Source organism: Anopheles darlingi, chromosome X (assembly GCF_943734745.1).
Source record: "Anopheles darlingi chromosome X, idAnoDarlMG_H_01, whole genome shotgun sequence".
Lineage (NCBI taxonomy): Eukaryota > Metazoa > Arthropoda > Insecta > Diptera > Culicidae > Anopheles > Anopheles darlingi.
The window spans coordinates 3,342,370-3,359,853 of record NC_064873.1 but is presented as its reverse complement, the minus strand read 5'-3'; the positions used below and the strand labels follow the sequence as shown (position 1 = coordinate 3,359,853).

Here is a 17,484-nt window from a genome sequence, read left to right as displayed (position 1 = left end):
GGGGTGGATGGGAGGAAAACGCACCTGCGGCGGTCTGTCTGGAAATTAATCAGTATTTAAGAAACTAATTATCCTAATCAATGCAGGCGCCTACCCTCGGACAGATGGGTAGGCGGAAGGGGGTGGGGTGAGGGTGCTGAAAACTGTAGGAAAGAGAGAGAGAGAGAGACAGCAAACAACGCCAATGGCGCTAGACGCGATTGCACGACAGACGCTCACAACGCGCGCGCCTGCCTCGAGGCGTTCGAGCCTGTCAATTGTTGGATCAGTTGGCACCCCCACCGTCCGGGAGGGAGGGGGGGGGAAGGGATGGTGGTGCGAGCTTTGGGGCGAATCAATTCATCTTGGAAGTTTATTTACATAATAATGAGTGTCGCTGGAAGGATGCATAAACATACCATGGAGGACTGGAGGAGTCTCCGAGACTGAACGAGCAGTACTCCTGCCCTGGCCTGGCCCGAGGACCTTTCTCTCTCTCTCTCTCTCTCTCTCTCTCTCTCTCTCTCTCTCTCTCGCTTTCTGTGAATCTCTTGCCGCACCTGGCCGAAACCGACCGATTACCCGTTCGTCCCGATTGGGCTGCAGGGGTGGTGGTGGTGGTGTTGCAGTAGCTACTGCTGCTCTCGCGAGCTTCGAAGACGAAGACTTGCTTCATCAGGAATGATTTATATCGGCTACTGCTGCTGCGGCTGCTGCTGGCTAGGGAAATGAGTTTTCCAACGAGGGATGGCACCAAGCGGGGTTGGTGTCGGCACCTGCCGGTGGCAGAAAGGGGAGAGGAGGGTGGCAAATTGACTGTCTCGAGCGGACGGGACGGGACATGCCACCGGGAACCGGGGACCCTCGGTTCGTTGTCGTTGATTAATGGTTGGACGCCACGGGCCGCGATCGAAACCATGAGGCAACGCGTCGCAATTCAGGCGCAGCACCTTCCCTTCCCTTGCCGCCGTGCCGTGCTACTGACTGGTAGAGTGTGTCGCCTTGGCATGCCATGGTACACTGGCTGGCTGGCTGGCTGGCTGGTAGGCTAGCTCGTAAATAATTAGCCAACCATCGTAGGCACAATCTGGCAGCAAGGGATGGGGGTAGTGCTGACGCTAGCCGATGTCACGGCGAAACCTTCAAGTCGTCGGTCAACATCCACGTCGGGTGTGTGTGTGTTTGTGTGTGTGTGCATGCGTGAGATGATGTTGGGGAGGTCATCTCAATGGTAACGTCGTGGCAACCAACTGTTGACCTTCCGGACGGTATGGGGGGGAGGGAAAGAGGAAGGGAAGGGTATACGATGGGTGCGTGCGTTAGCGTCAGCAGCAGCCACTGCCTAGCATCTTGAATGTTGCATTTACACTCTCGAACCGACCGACCGCAACCAATCGCACACACAACCCTCATCCCCTTTCTGGTAGCGACCCGATAGGCGATAACCGGCGTGATCAAGAGCATCCCTCACATCCGTGTGCCTCTGTGTGTGTGCATGTGCATGTGTGTGTGTACGGGGTTTTTTTCCCCCTCATCCCCTAAAAAGGGGATGGGGGAGGGGAGGGTTAGCCTTTGGCTAGTTGACCCCTGCAGGGTTCGGGACCATCGACATCGACCTGTGTAGAGGTTATGTTTTGCGGTCGTGCCGGGGCATACCGACCGACCGACTCGACGGTTTGGTTTCCGGGTTTCCCGAGGACGGGGGAGGGGGAAACAGCCGGGTTTCCCCAACCTCAACGACAACCGGAATCTGCCTGCCTGTCTGCCAGCTAGGAGCGTTACGATGGGGATGGGGGTTTAGCTTGCTGGCGGCCAAATTGCGGACGAATCGAACGGATTGGCACGTCCATATGGGGTGGGGTGGTTGACTGGGGGAGTGGTACAGAGAGGGTTGAGGTTTGCTTGCAGGCTGTTGTCCCGGGTATGTGTGTGTTTGTGTGTGTTTGTGTGTGTTTGTGTGGCGACCAGCTCCACAAAGGAAGGATTAACGCACGGACGTGGAGCACGAGAACCACTGCCCCCGGGAGGTGATAGTGCGTACGTGCGTGTGTGCGTGTTTGTATGCTACTGCTACCTGTCTACTGACAGGTCGTCGGGACCGGTTGGCTGCCAATGCCGAACAATCTACTATGCACCATCACCACCATCACCAGCCCCTAGAGCAGTAAAGAGCTTATGTGTGCTGTCGTTGACGATCTGCTCTCTCTCTCTCTCTCTTTCTCGCTCTCTCTCTCTTTCTCGCTCTCTCTCTGCTAACAGTCTCGATGTACTTTAAGATGTTAAGGCAGCAGCCCGTATGCACTAGGCTCTGTGGTCGAAGGGGTGTTTCCAACCCCTAGAGCTGCCAACAAGTTGCCGCAAGCTGCTGCTGCTACTGCTACTGCTGCTGGTGCTGTGATGCTGTTGCCTTTACCGCGTTCTTCGGCTGCTTAGCATCATAAAATGATAGTGATGCCAGGTTCACCAACAAGTCACCCCCCGTTTTGCACTTGTTCACTTCACCCCCCTGCGACCATAGTGACGTCATAGCAGGTGCAAACACACGCGGTAGTACATCACCGCACATGTTCCGTTAGGAGTTCCGGTACTCCTACGTGTGATAGTTGAGATGATACACTCCGACCGTCATCGCGCACCTCCCGAACCTTTGAAGGGAGCGGTCGAAGTGGTTTATTCATTTATTAGGATGCGGTCGCGAATTCCTGCCACGGTGCAGACTGCAGACAGGGGAATGCTGGCAAGGGGAGAAGTAATAACATTGCATCGTACTTACTGCTGCATCAACGGTTGCTAACGTCATCCCTCTATCCAACACAAAAACGAGGGGTGGGGGGGTGAGCATTCGTTTTCAACTCACTCACACTACTCACACACACAACACTAAATGCCAAATGCCGCTGCCACCGATCAATCTGAAGGGAAAACGCGATCAACCTGCTCGTTGCGTTGTGCGTTCTCACACACATACCCCCACTACACCGGGGTTTGGAAGGGGAGGGGGATGGGATGGGACGGTTATCGCCGGGGGGGGGGGGGGGGCGCTATCGCTTCGCCGTTCGCTTGAGCCAATATTGACCAACCCAATCGGTAGCCATTATCCATTAACAAACCAGGATGGGGCGGCTCAGCCCTCAAACCTCACCCTCAGCCGAAGCCAACCCGCCAACTACCCTCAGCCGGGCTTTTGTGATTGTGTCACAAAATGGAGGGGTGCATGGGCGGGGGATGAAAGGGGGGGACAGGGACGCAGACGGCAGATGATACGGCTGCTGACAACTGACAGCAGAAAATGGGAATAAAACAAGATGAACACACACACACACACACACAACGAAACAAAGCAAAAAAAAAACCAACAAACGACAAACAATGAATGCAATGCAGCAACAGCAACAGCAGCAACAGCAGCAACAACAAAATGTACCCGTTCGTTTCGTCCGCAATCATTGCAGGACCACCCCTACCCCCCACTCTCCCTTCATCCAACCCCTCCCTACCATTCGCAATCATTCCATCCGGCCAGATCAGTCCGATCAGCGCATATGTGCCCCCTGGGACGCTGTGTGTGTGTGTGCGAACCAATAGATTGTGCACAAAAGCAAACATCAACATGGACACCAGCTACTCTTCACTGCGTGTGTGTGTGTGTGTGTGTGTGGGTGTGTGTGATTTATTTCTCTTCAACCAATCCGCCCCCCCCCCCACCCCCTTATCCCGTCGATCTACCTGTCTCGGTCGGAATATGGGCGCACGCGTGTGTGTGCGTGCGTATGTGTGAGGGCATATTTTCGTCCCCTCTCTTTGCTGTTGCTTTATTCCAGTCGCCGTTCGGTTTTTTTTTGTTAATTATTTTGTTGTTTGCCAACTTTGGTTACGTGTTTGCATCCCTTGTCCATGTCTTTTTTTGTTTTTTTTTTGGGGGGGATTGGGTGTTCCCTGCGTTCTCACTCCGGCACTCCTGGCCGCTGAGCTGTGCTGCGCTAGTGCTAGTGGGTGCAAAGCCGCGCCGTGCATCCGCGTGTGTTTGTTTAGCTTGATTTCACATTTGATGCCTATGTTTGCGCCTGCCGGGCACTCCTTTATTTTATGCTAACTTTCAATGTATACAACATCTAGTTCACTTCAACCCCGCACCCCGCGTTTTCGCTCTATCTCTCTCTCTCTCTCTCTCTCTCTATCAGGTCAAACATTTTGCCGAAAGGCAGCCCTACGCTCATCGTTACACTGTGCTGTACGCACACAGCTCAATGACAAACAGTGTTGCAACAACCGATGCAAAGCGATGCGCGAGCGAAACGTTTTTCCACATCAATGCAATTTATAACGAAAGCATGAACTGCATTGATGGAAGCAGGCTGCTACTCATTATCCATAATCCGATTGCAAACATGGGTTTTCGCTCGGGGGGAGCTCCCCTCTTTCGTCACCATGATGAGTCGCTCTTGATTTAAATTAGCAGCACCACCAAAGACTCTGGCGAGAAGCAATACAGGATACGACACCAGCCTCAGTCTTTATATATTTAAATAAAAACGTGACACGTGATAACTAGATATTGTTGTAAAAAAAACCACGTTCATTGCATCCAATCTAGAACAGAAAGTCTGCACAAATCAAAATTCCTTTTGTTAAATTATAAGCTTATCCAGGTAACCCCGTCGAGACTATGTTTAATTTTTAATTTTTCGATTTTTGGCAAATTTTTTGAGATTGAAAAAGTAATGCTTTTTTCGATGCTGCCGCAAAAACCGAGTTTTACATAATTACTTAAAAAAAAGTATCAAATTTTTTTTATCAAAACTCGACGCTGCTACCTGGCATAATAGTGTACAGATTGTGTGTTTAAAATTTCAAATTTGCATTACTTCAATCGATCCGAAAATTTTACTCTCTTGACTCTTGAAAGGGATAAGCGCATCTTAAAAAAAAAGTTAAAGTAGTAAATGTGAAGAGATGATATAAAATACCTAAGCATATATAGCAAGGTGATATTTCTAACCTGGCGCTCATATGTTGGACTACATCCTTCTCGTCGACCGTCTTCTTCTTACTCTTTGTTCTTCCTACTGAAAACTCAATGTCCCCGGACAGTACGCCCGATATACGGCACACTTTCCAAGAAGCGACAATTTATAAGCTAAATATTTGGATATAATTCTAGCGACCAGGCACTAGACGATGGGGGATGATGGTGATGCTTGACACACACACACCCTTGTCGCGCTTGATGGTTACACACACGCCATCCATCCATCCACTCTGGGTGCCTAGGGAGGAGTTTCGCCAGCACCGGAAGGAGTTGTTCCGCTATTTGTTCTGCGTACGAGTAGGAAAGGGGCGCAAAGGGGTGCGGTGGTGCGGTGGTGCGGTGGTGGTGGTTTCCCACAGTTTGCACTTCCGGAAGGCACCTCACGACCCTCCCCGATTTGCGATTTGCGTGGATGACGCACGCATGCACGGAAACGGAGGAGCCGGAGGGGATGGGGAAGGGGGAGACGTGTAAAGAAAAGAAGGACACGTGGATCCTCGAAATGGAAGCCCGCGGCCCGGGGACACAGCATAACGGCGCGGTTTCTTGAGTTTCTGAACTTTTGGCGTCCTTCGTGCGTATTGAATGGAGAGAAAAGGATCCGAAAAAAAAAATCGTTTCAACGATGTTGAATACCGGCGCGCGAGAGAGAGAGAGAGAGAGAAAGAAAGAGAGTAAGGAGCAAGGTGCGTATGGTGTGCGTCCATAGCCATCGTTACTGTTGCGATACGTCGGTCTTGATAGGATCGCTTGGGAGCGCCACCACCTCTTACCTTCTGCTTCTGGGACAATGGCACAATGCTTGTTGGGCCGGAAAACCGGATCCAGGATGTTTTCCTCCTTATCGCGCACCATTAAACATGCTCTGGATGTGGAAACGTGTGTTCAGACGAGAGACTTATTGCTCTTCCCCGGGAGATCATCCTACAACATCCTGAAACTCACGCTGCTGCTGCTGCTCGCAACACCAGACCCATAGACACCAAAACCTACCGACGAGAAGCGGGCCCGATGATCATCTTATGTTCAATTAACCGCCAATCATCGCAATCGCAAATTGCGCACCGACCATAAACCATCTGCCATCGGAGATTTCGGATTTCTGTTCTGTTAACTGGAGGGTGATGGTGATGGTGAGATGAGATGAGATGTGACTGTGTCACGCGTCAGTCGGTAATACCAATCGGTATTGTTCGCCCACTTTCCAGCCAGCTTTCAATCAAAGGGCACTAGCGCGAATGGTACTAAACGTGCTGGAAACAGGGGACTGGAAACGTTTTCGGAGCTGGCTCTGTGTTTTTTTTATGGATCCAACGATAAAAGTAGTGCTGCTGCTGCTGCTGCTGCTGCTGTCTGGTGAGAACGTTGGCGGTCGGTCGTGGTCGCGGTAAATCGATAAGTTGCGCGTGACGACGTGATGGTGACGATCACACTCGCGCACACACAGGCAGACACAATATCCTGGAAGCATCACCTGGAAAGTGATATAAAGATTCATGAGGCATTCCGTTTATCTTTAGGTTTATTCGCCCATAAAAATTGCGCCACAGCGTCACACACATACACACGCGCACACGCGCGTCTCACATCTTCAACTCGCATCTCGCCACGCATTTACTACGCAAAATTCCGTAACTGAGGTGCGGTTATGTGATGTGTGTCGCACCGTTATGAGTAGTGGGTTCTGGTTTTATTCTGCCACATTCTGCATTGATTCTCTCTGCTCTGCTCTGTTCTGCTCAAAGCTCACCACTATATTAGCTGTGTGCCTCTACTCCTCCTCCTCTGTGGTTGCTGTTGCTGCTGCTGCTACTCGTATTATGCCCTGCTGGCTGCAAACCCCTTGGAACACCGGCCCTTATCCTTATGTGGTAGGCGAATAGGTGGTTCGCAATATTTACAATCCTTTCAATGCACTCCCCACTATATGCCCTGCGCCTGCGGCTGTCTCTCTCTCTCTCTCTCTCTCTCTCTCTCTCTCTCATTCTATTAAACGAGTTGCTTGCGCATCAACTTTAGTGCCTAAGTATGCACCTACCTGTTGCTTACTGCTTCGATTTTATGCTGATGCCCCCTGATGCTGATCGGGTCGGAAAAGGGCGCGAAAGGGGGGTGGTGCAACGGCAGCAAACCACCAACCAGGTGGCAGGCAGGCGCAGGTCAGGAGTCAGGAATAGGAAGGAACATAAATGCCAAACGCAGCCCCTTGCGGCCCAGACCTGCAGTGGGGTGTGTGTGTGTGTGTGTGTCTATCATCTGGTTGTCGGGTGGTGGGGGGCAACGGTAACCTCTTCTCTTCTGCAAGCGCCACCGAACCACCCCTCTGACCCCTGCCTGCCTGCCTTCTCTCTCTCTCTCCATGAAAAGCCCTTCCGATCCTTAAGCTTTACTCATAATTTAACGAACATACACACCCGGATGCACCCGGATAGTGGATTCAGTCAGAGCCCCGGGTTCCCGGTTGCTGGCTGGCTGATTGGCGTCATCTCAGTTACAAACAACCGCCGGGTCGAGTCGAGGTGGCGATAGAGTGCCTCAGAGGGAGCGGCCAGGCCAGGAATCGGGCAGCGAGTACACCGTAAATCCCACCCACATCACCACGACGGTAAGTAGCATCGGTTGAGCTGCGGAACGAAAAATTTAAAACCGGAATAGTGTATAGTTCGTAAACTCGTAAATCGTGAAAATGAAGTGCAGTGAGGTGGGCTTCGCGAAGAAGTTTTCGTCCGATGGCGTAAAAGGTCCGCCACGCGGATGTTTCGATTACCCGTCGGAACCAACGGATGGGTCTGGCCGGAACCCCCAATGCATTTACATGTATTTATGCGGTGCGTTCTAAGCACCCTTTTCTAGCTGCAGTGCAAACATAATTAGTTTCTCTTTTTTCCATACCTGTTTAGCATATCTTTAGCTACACGAAAAGTCAAAAATTTTACCGGAAACTTTTCAAATCGTGCAAAAAAAACATTAACAACTTTTTTCTCTTATTTTTGAACGTATAAATTTAACTTGAAGAATATAAAATCTGATTTCAATTGGTTTTTATTATGAATAAAAGACCGTTAAAAGCATTCCATGATTTGTGAGCACCAGAAAAACATATACTTGCTTTAAATGTTGGTAGCCGACTGGCGATTTGCACACAGAGCAGATAAAACTAGTTTTACGACGTAATTTATCACCTTCGTGTATAACAAAAGGCGGCAGTCTCGTTTGCTAGTAAGTGCTATCGGTGCTGCTGATTTGAGTAGCCACAATATGAGCTGAAAGTTTGATTTGTGTTTCCAGAAGAATGCTTGATACTATGAATATTAGCGATACGTTTTTCGACGTTAGGTAAAGTCAATGTTTTGGATAACTTATCGAAAAAAGCGCATCTGGCGTCTGTTTTAATGTTTCTTTCAATCATTTTACAAACACAACATTACGGCTGCTAGTGTCATAATGTCTAGTGTATTGAAGGAGAAAGCTAAAATCTAGCGTCATGTTGGCCGTTTTTTAGTGTAACCTTTCTGTGCGTGATAATCCATACATACAGAAATGCTAAGCACTCATATGGTATCATAAAACCATATATTTTCAGTAAAAAATTAAAAGAAATACCATGTAAATGATTCAAATGAAATGTTTTCTCATAAATATATATATATGGGTCTGGCCAGACTCATCCGTTGGTTCGAGGGGTAATTTTCAAAATGTCCGTTTCATTTCATATTCAAAGGACATTTTGTAAAAGAGCTTTGGAAGCTACCTGTAAGATTAAACCTCTGCAAATAGTACAACTATGGGTAATTAACAAATGAAAATGCAAAAAGCTGCAAGGCCGTTGATGCGAAGCGTTGAAAAAATGTAGCATGTCGAAGTCGGCCGCAATACCACTTACCACTGAGCAGCACCAGCAACAGCAGCAGCACATTGCTGCGCCCGACGACGGTGGTGGTGGTGGTGGCGGAGGCGGCTGCGTTGCTGTGATGGCCACCACCGAAACCGAACAGCGACGATCGGTGGCTACGGAGCGCTATGACCGCCGCCGCCTCCCGGCTCGCCGCCGGTACCAGATCGACCGTCGCGACGCACTTGATATGGATGGCGTTGTCGAGTTCGCGCTGCACCAACCGTTCGATCGGGACCCGCATCTCGAGGGTACGATACCGCAGCTGGAACGCGTCGCTCTCGAGCGTCGTCTCCTGCTGCTGCTGCAGATACTCCATCGGGACGGTGCGTCCGTTGATGAACCACAGCAACCGGACGGGCAGGCTGGACCGGTCTGAGGTGCAGTTGGCGGCGATGTGCTCGTGGGGCAGATAGCTCGAGCTGAGCCCGCTAATGGTTGGGTCTTCCACCGGCAGTGCTTCGACCGTCATGTTGCGTGTCCCATTTGCCAGCTTGAACTCGGGCGCATCGCCCGATATCTCGCACCGATACTCGCCGCTCGACCGCCGTCCCAGCCCGGTGAGACGAATGGAGCAGAGGTACTGGTTGCAGATGGTCGGTCGGTCCGTCGCGATGGCAATCCCGTCGACCGGGTACACCGTTACCTGGGGCGTCAGCATCGGGGCATACCTGCTCCGGGGAAACAGGGAAAGCAGAAAGCAGAAAGCAGAGCAGAGCAGCGGATGTTGGAGTTAATCATTGTAATGGATACTCATCGACCACCCCCAAACCGAAAACATCCCAACACTACCCCGGTCTACTCTACTGTCCGGGCTGCGGCTGCGGGGTTGGAGAGAGAGAGAGCGTTACAGCCCCCTAAAAGGTACGATAATGTCTCTACCGCCCGGACGCGTATCGCAAAATGGAAAATTTTAAAAAGGGCTGGGGGATGGGGAAAAGGAAAAAGAAAGTAAATATGCGCTGGCTGGCCGGGCCGGGCAGCCAATGTCCCTAAATTCTCATGCGACTTGCGTGCGGAGCGCAACCACCGTATCACCGTATCACTCTGCTGGTGCACGGTTCTCTCGCTCATCAATCCGTTATAGCGCTGCCAACTTATTATGCCACCGGAACATACACACACACACACACACGTAACCTAACATTTCCAATAAACTGTTCCGTAGCATTCGCACAGGGTAGTATTTGAGCCAAAAGCTGGACCAAAAGTCCAGAAAAAAAACTGTTAAACGTTATAAAGATGATTGCTAATCGATATTAAATAGTAAAAAACGAATGTTTTGTTGCAGTTCCAACACATACGAGCAAAGTTTCATCATACATCTGTTCTATCCTTATTTCGCTTATATCAGCAATCTCTCTCTCGGGGGGTCGTCCACTTATATAGTTGGTATTACCCCCAAAAAATGAAACTTAGTCTAGATTGCAAACCATTTATCATTAGCCTTGTTGAATTAAGTCGATATCTAGACATCTGCTTTGAATCCGGCAGAATTTCCTTTCAAACAGCTTCATTTTGATTGCTTCAGACAGTTACTCCTAAAGTAGTGCTAGTATTGCTCCGCAAAATATTAAAATTCGCCATTAAAACCTTCTTGGAGCATTATTTTAAGCCTTTTGCACAAGTATTGTTTAGAAACAGCGTAGAGAATTAAAGTAAATACAGAAGTTAGACGAAAAATGATGGAAACCCCATATTTTAGGAAACAAAATCGAAAAATCGGTAGAGGGAAGTTGAAATTTGATCTTTTTCATATAATTTTGAGAAGGTTCCGTTTTGATTAAAAACTGTAACTATTGTCATACTTCAAACCACAAAGAGCAGCACTCAGCTCAGCTATTTGTACACTATCAATTCACAGCTAAAAATGATAGCTAATCGAATGTTTTTTAATCATTAATTGAGTTCTATACGATTGTGCTGTTATGTGTTATGGAGAGTGTTTTAAAAAAACAAATGCTTCGCATTTTTTGGCTCAAATACTGCTCTATGCATTGCAAAAAAAAAGCGAACACATATCGCAACCGCATATCGCACTCGCTTCCGTCGTCGTCGTCGTCGTCGTTCTGTCTACTGGATCTGACCCGAAACTAAGCAAAAGTATGCGATGTTTTTGCATGCGGAATGCTAGCCACAACCCACACACACACACACACACACACCCGTTCACCCGGTCCTGTCTTACCGGTAAAACTCCTGGTTGCCCTTGTACCATTTGACGGAGTTCAACTGGTGCACGCCGAGATCGTAGCTGCAGGAAAGGGTAACCGTGTCACGGTAGTCGACCACCTCCGGTACGTTCATATTAGTCAGCCGCAGGGCCAGCGTCCGGTGCCATTCTGTGCAGCAGAAGAAGATACAGATACAGAAATAACAGAGATGAGATGAGGCCATATTTTTTTTGGGTCGAGGGGAAATAAGCAAGTAGTAGTATCCGTCAATCGGTCGGTGACCTGCAAACAAACAAAAATTATATATATTTATTTACATCGGAAGCAATCATTGAGGATCGCGTGAAACGTGCGCGCGTGCGAAGAATAGGTGGAATAGCCAATCGATCGTTACACACTTATTAAAGCTGCTTTCCGGCCGAGAGCGTTTCTCAAGGGGGGGCTTCGGTATTTTATTTTATTTATTCGCATTTATTTTTTATATTTTTTTATGAGTTCTTATCCTTTCAAGAGTATTGTGTAAAATTTTGAGATCAATCGCAGCAAAACTGACAAAGATATGAATTTTTGAAAATCCGCCTTTCATATAAGGCTCAAAGCATTTCGCGACTTTAAGGGGGGCTTCGGTATTTTATTTTAATCCTCGCATTTACTTTTTATAATTTTTTATTGCTGCTTATCCTTTCAAGAGTATTGTGTGAAATTTTGGGATCAATCGAAGCAAAACTGACAAAGATATGGATTTTTGAAAATCCGCCTTTCATACAAGGCTCAATGCATTTCGCGACTTTGAATCGCGTTTTCCCAAAAACCTTCGTTTTCAAAGTCGGCGCCCATCGTAGCATAAAAACTACTGGACCAATCGATTTGAAATTTTAAACACATAATCTTTACAGTATTTTCCAGCTAGCCCCGTCGATTTTTTGCAAAAATTGTCGATACTTTTTTTATATATTTTTTTAATTGTGTAAAGTGTCGTTTTTTGAAGCAACATCGTGAAAAAGCATCACTTTTTCAACTTCAAAAATCTACCAAAAGTCGAAAAATGAGAAATTTAACAAAAACTCGACGGGGCTACCTGGATTAACTTATAATCTAACAAAAGAATATTCATTTGTGTATTTCTGATGACCCAGCACGTGGCTACGATGGGCACCGCAAAAAGTACATTTTGGCAGACTTGCCATTCTAGATTGGATGCGATGGACGCAGTTTAGATCAAATCTTCCTCAAAATGGAACCAAATATTCTTGAATGGTTGTAGTTTGATATGACATTATTTTGAAAACATAAAGTTGGATAGTTTCTTCACTAAAAATCGTCAAAAATGAGCCTTTTTTCTGACCCGAAATAACCAAAGCCCCCCCTTAAAACGCCAGAGTTGGCCTTTTTTCGACGCCAAAGCTTAATTTGTTGCTCACACCAGACACCTTTTGGTGCGATGGTCTGAACACTTCCATATAGTTTCAAGTGATACAAACGCGTTTTCTGTGTCAAAAAACCTACTGCGTCTAAAAGAGATTCTTCTTTGGTTGCCATTAACGTTGTTTTTAATCATTCTTCTCCAAAATAGAATCCAAAATATTCTTGAAAAGTTTATAGTTCAATAAGGCATTCACTTGAATGCATGAAGTTGAAAGGGTTTCTGGCAAACAATTCTTCAAAATCGAACCTTTTGTCTGGCCCTGAATTAACCGCAGCCCCTTCCTTTAAACGTTTTTTTTTTTTCGTTGCTTCAACTAATTCGTTGTAAACGAGCGAACCTTTAGACGACACTACTGGTGTGTGTAGCGCTATACCAGCTACCAGGAACAGCTGTGACAAGGGCCGAGGCATTGCATGTGTGCTTCTAGAGGCTGCGGCATGCCGAGATTATGCAGAATCGCTTCGACCGAGAGCGCCCTGACCTGACAAAACCATATCGTAGCATCGCACATTACTGCGCGTGATGCGAAGCGACGCATCCGGAAAAGCGAAGCGACAGCAGTGTGCTCAACCAAAGCAGCATACGCGCGCGTGTGTGTTGTGTGTGTGTGCGCGTATGTGTATAACTTTGCTGGAAATCTTGTTTCGTTCAGGGAGAACGCGGCAAACCAAGCGAAAGGAGTTGCTTCCTGCCCAATCGACCGTGCAAACTGTGACCGTGCCACGCGGGCCAGTGTGTGTGTGTGTGTGTGTGTGTGTGTCGCTCCATCCCTCCGTTTCCGTTCCATTGGTACTTGCTTGGGTGGTCGCGAATGGTCAACCTGTGCCCTGCTCGTAAACCATCATCATCATCATGTCAGTTATGACCTCCCCCCCCCCGTCCTTCCGGTCCGCCACGATGTCTTCGTGTGTGTCTGCGTGTGTCGGCGTGTGCACACATGTGTATGCCACTTGAAATTCATTGTTTGACTTTCGCTCGTCGGGTAGGGTTCACCCCGAAAACATCTCAACCATCTCGCGTCGCGCGTCGCGACGCGACGCGGCGTGACGGCAGCATGTGGCCGGAAAGGGTAAGTTTCCCACTCCAGCCCATTCCAGGCGGTCTTCCCACACCCCCCCCCAAAACCCGCCACCAAACACGCATAAACGTCGAGGGCGAGCAGACGCTGGACAGTAGGTAGCCGGTAGTGGGCCGGTAGCGACATGCTAAAGCCGCTGTTGCCGCGCTTGACGGTCCGCCGGCATCAGCAGCAGCAGCAATCACAATCAATCATAATCCAACAACCAGCTAGTCAGCTAGCTAGCCAGTCAACCCAACGAACCGGGGCAAGTTACGACTTTCGCATCATTAATTCGGAATGCTGCTAACGGCGGTCCGGGGGGTCCAGGGGGGTCCCGGGGTTCCGGAGTTTCGGGGTTTTACGATCCGCCCGATACGGTGAGGGGTAGGATGGTGATGGAGTGAGGTTATGGTATACGCGCGCACGCTAGCCAATATTATCGCTTTTCCCTCCCTGGAGCTGGTCAAGGGTGCTCTTTGGTGAAAGGGGGTGTAAGAGGGAGGGGGAGGGGGGAAATCGAAGTAATCAAAGTAAACCTCTCTCCTCTCTTTATTCACCAAACGCGCTCCTCGGAACCGGAGAAGCTTGTCCGCAAAATTGTATTCGCACAGACACACGCGTCTGTCCTTCTCATACTCTCCCCGGCGCAGGAGGTCTATTTAATATGAACAGTAAATGAAGAGGGGTTTTGGTTTACAACAAACCCAGGTAACCGACCGTGCACCGCCTACCTACCTACCCCGCCACCCTCGAGACAAACGACAACCGGTAACGCAATGTTCAGCACACTAAATGCTACACAAAAGATCCACCGTTGCCTTCTTCTGAGAAAGGGTAGCAGCAGCAGCAGTCTGCACGCATTTGACTTCGACACCACGGCCGCCACCGCCACCACGTCTGGTGGAATTTCCCTAATTTTTGGCACGCGATCACCGTACGACGCGTCGTCTCCCATCGAAAAGCCACTGCCGTAGCCGTAGAACGGGGTTTTTGGCTTCTCGCGGGGCGCGTAAGGCGGCAACTCAAATGGGGAGGGGGAAAATAGTTTTCCCGAGTTTTTGGCCCCGGCAACAGTTATCCTTATCAAGCGAGCGAGCGCGCGTCGCGCGTCGCGTGCTGTACCCGTTCACGTTCACCGTCTTTTCCCTGTTCCAGCCAGCACACTTGGCTCTATTTTCTAGTGTCAGCCGCGCCTCCTGCGTTCCCCCTGCCCCTGGGCCGCCCTTTGCCGTACCCCTTTTGCATTTCTTTCCCTGGGCCGTCTTGCATGCTCCTGTTGCATGCATGTCGTTGTCGTCGTCGTCGTCGTTTCTACTGTCTTGGCTCTCTTTTGGCTAGGATTTGCTGGAAACAGAGACAGAGAAAGAGAGAGAGAGAGAGAGAGAGAGAGAGAGAGAGAGAGAGAAAGAGAGAAAAGGGAGGAGGGGGTGTGTGTGTGTGTGTGTGTGTGCAAGCCAAAGAAAAGTCGCCAACTTAATTTGAACTTGATTTTCTCCTTCGTATCCTTCTATCCGGCTGCTGCTGCTGCTGCTGCTGCTACTGCTGCACACTCCGCACACAAGCTGCGGTTTGGCATTTGCCAGGCAGACCACACACTCACACACACACACACACACACACACACACACACACACACACACACACACACACACGTACACACAATCGGAAGGCATTCAACATTTGCATACGTCGCACGCGCGCGCGCTCGCGCACGTGTGTGTGTGCTTGCCTGTGTTGATTCGTGACAGGTGTCTGGAATAGGGGGATGGGGGATGGGCAAAAGCGAACTCCCAAGCGAACGAAGCGAGCACAATGGAGAAACGGAGAAGGTGCAGCAGCAGCAGAATGCGCAAACGACCGGAAACGGCGACAACGACGACGACGACGACGACCCGGACGGGCTAGTAAAATGCGACGATTGAGCCATGAAGAAAAAAAAAAGGACGAGGACGGGGGGGGGGGGGGAGTAAAAGCACATCCGTAAATAATGGATGACGGCGACGGCGGTTGGCGTTGGACTTGTCGCGCTTGGCGTGCTAAGCAATACTGCTGCTCGCCTGCTGGGCACAATGACGCGCTTCACGTAGTCTCGCTCTCTCTCTCGCTCTCTATCGCTCTCTTCCTTTCCAGTGGAGTCCATCAAGAACGTGCCTCGCAGCCAGCCAGCCAGCCTGGCAGGCATGCAAAAATATGCAAAGAACGGGACTGCCTGCAAACTACCTCCCTTCCCGCTGTCCGGAAGTGAGCGCGAGGTGCGAAAAGTAAACAGCATAAATGCCCGTTTCCGGCCGGAAAACTTTGCCCATATTTTTAAACCACCACCACCACCATCAAGGCGAGGCGAGGCGAGTGTGCTAGCACTTCGAACGAAGAATGCTTGCCCCGCACGTCGGGGTTTTGCGAAGAATGTGCAGCGGAATGCGGTTGATTCACTTCCCGTTAGCTGCTGCTGCTGCTGCTGTGTGGCTGGACACCTTGGGCTGGCTCCTTTCGATTCCGAAGCAGGAAGAGGCGCACCCGGATGCCCCGGATCCTCCGTGACGGAATGCACGTTGTCTCAAGGCGCCGCCGGACATTCCGCTTCCATTCTGCTGTCAAGCTGCTGCTGCCGCTGCTGCTGCTGCTGCTGCTGCTGCTGCTGCTGCTGCTTATCAGCTGGCAGTAGTTCCCATCGTGTGCCAGGAGTCTTCATCGTCATCGACACCTGACGGTGGGCGCTTGGGCGGTTTTGTGAAAACCTTGTGGCCCTCATTGTGGTCCTCATTTAAAATTCGCGCGATGCCGATGATCTCAATGATTGACCACCGTGCCGAGAGGCATGGAAGGTGCTGCTGCTGCTACTACTACTACTGCTCGATGGTCGGAAAAGTTGAAATGACACGAACAACCCGGGCACCCCGACACCGGGTGGTTGTAGCAACAATGTGGTTGAGCCGGAGCTGGGGACCGGGAGCCTTGTGGTGGCCTTAAAAGCACCCAATAACTACTACCATCAACCGAAGCGCACGCGGTTGGGAGTGATGCAGTGCATCAGTTCCAGCAGCGTGCTCGTGTTCCTGCAGGGGATGAGGGATGGGGGTGGATGGGTGCGCTACTACCTCCGCTTCTCTTTCTCTCTTACTCGTCTTGTGGAGCGACGGTTGGACTTTTTGTGGTGCGATCATTAGGAAAGTTGTTCGCCGCCGACGCCGCCACCGCCGCTGGCTTGTAAGTGAGTAAGTGAGTGAGTTTGCCTTTCAGAGTTGAAGGCGTTTGCGCGCGCGTGTGTGTGTGCCGTGTCGTGCCATGAGCGGAACCTTCATTGGTAGCAGCGTTGTCGTCGTTTTGCCGTTGCGCCTTCGAGCGTCGTCGTGCAGTGGCCTTCGCTCGGAAATTGATACGCTTTACGCCCCCTCCCCCGCACCACCGGTTATGGATACTTGTTACCTTCCCTTTCCTTCTACAGCAGGAGCTTCCCTTTCCACGTCACTGCTACTGCTGCATTTGCGACGCGGAAGATGATGTAGACGAAGAGGAACACGAAGATGAAGAGAAAGAAGAAGAAGCGCCCGGCTAAGAAGTTTGTCCTGCACTTTGGTTTGGTTTTGCCCCCTCCCCACCCTGAGAGAGAGAGAGGAGAGAGCGCGTCCGAGCGTGCTTACGATACGTGACACACTCAACCACGGGCCGCACGGGGAGGGGGGGGGGGGGGTCGATGGAACCACCACCACCACGATGGGTTTACTTGCTGGCATGCCTTGCTGCTTACTGTTTTGCTTTGCGTTCCGCTTGCTAAGGATCTTCCGCTTTTTCTCCCGATGCATAATGCACCGACATTGTCGTAGCAGAGGAGGAGCAGCAGGAGGAGGAGGAGGTGATCATTGTTAGGGCACGGCAAAGTTTGCACCCCCTCCCCTCACCCCTCATTGTTCGATTACCTCCTCA

The 17,484-nt window shown here is 50.1% G+C and overlaps 1 protein-coding gene across 1 annotated transcript in view; it reads right to left on the bottom strand.

Moving 5' to 3' along the window:
- Nucleotides 1-7,466: 7,466 nt before the first annotated feature.
- The window catches only part of LOC125955915 (pregnancy-specific beta-1-glycoprotein 11-like), a 31,571-nt gene continuing 21,553 nt past the window's right edge, over nt 7,467-17,484 (bottom strand). The window contains exons 2-4 of the mRNA XM_049687251.1: nt 11,089-11,242; nt 8,892-9,571; nt 7,467-7,632 (exon numbers count right to left, since the gene is read on the bottom strand). Of these exons, the coding sequence (XP_049543208.1) occupies nt 7,544-7,632; nt 8,892-9,571; nt 11,089-11,242 (923 nt within the window). The 3' untranslated portion in view covers nt 7,467-7,543. The remainder of the gene's footprint in view (nt 7,633-8,891; nt 9,572-11,088; nt 11,243-17,484) is intronic.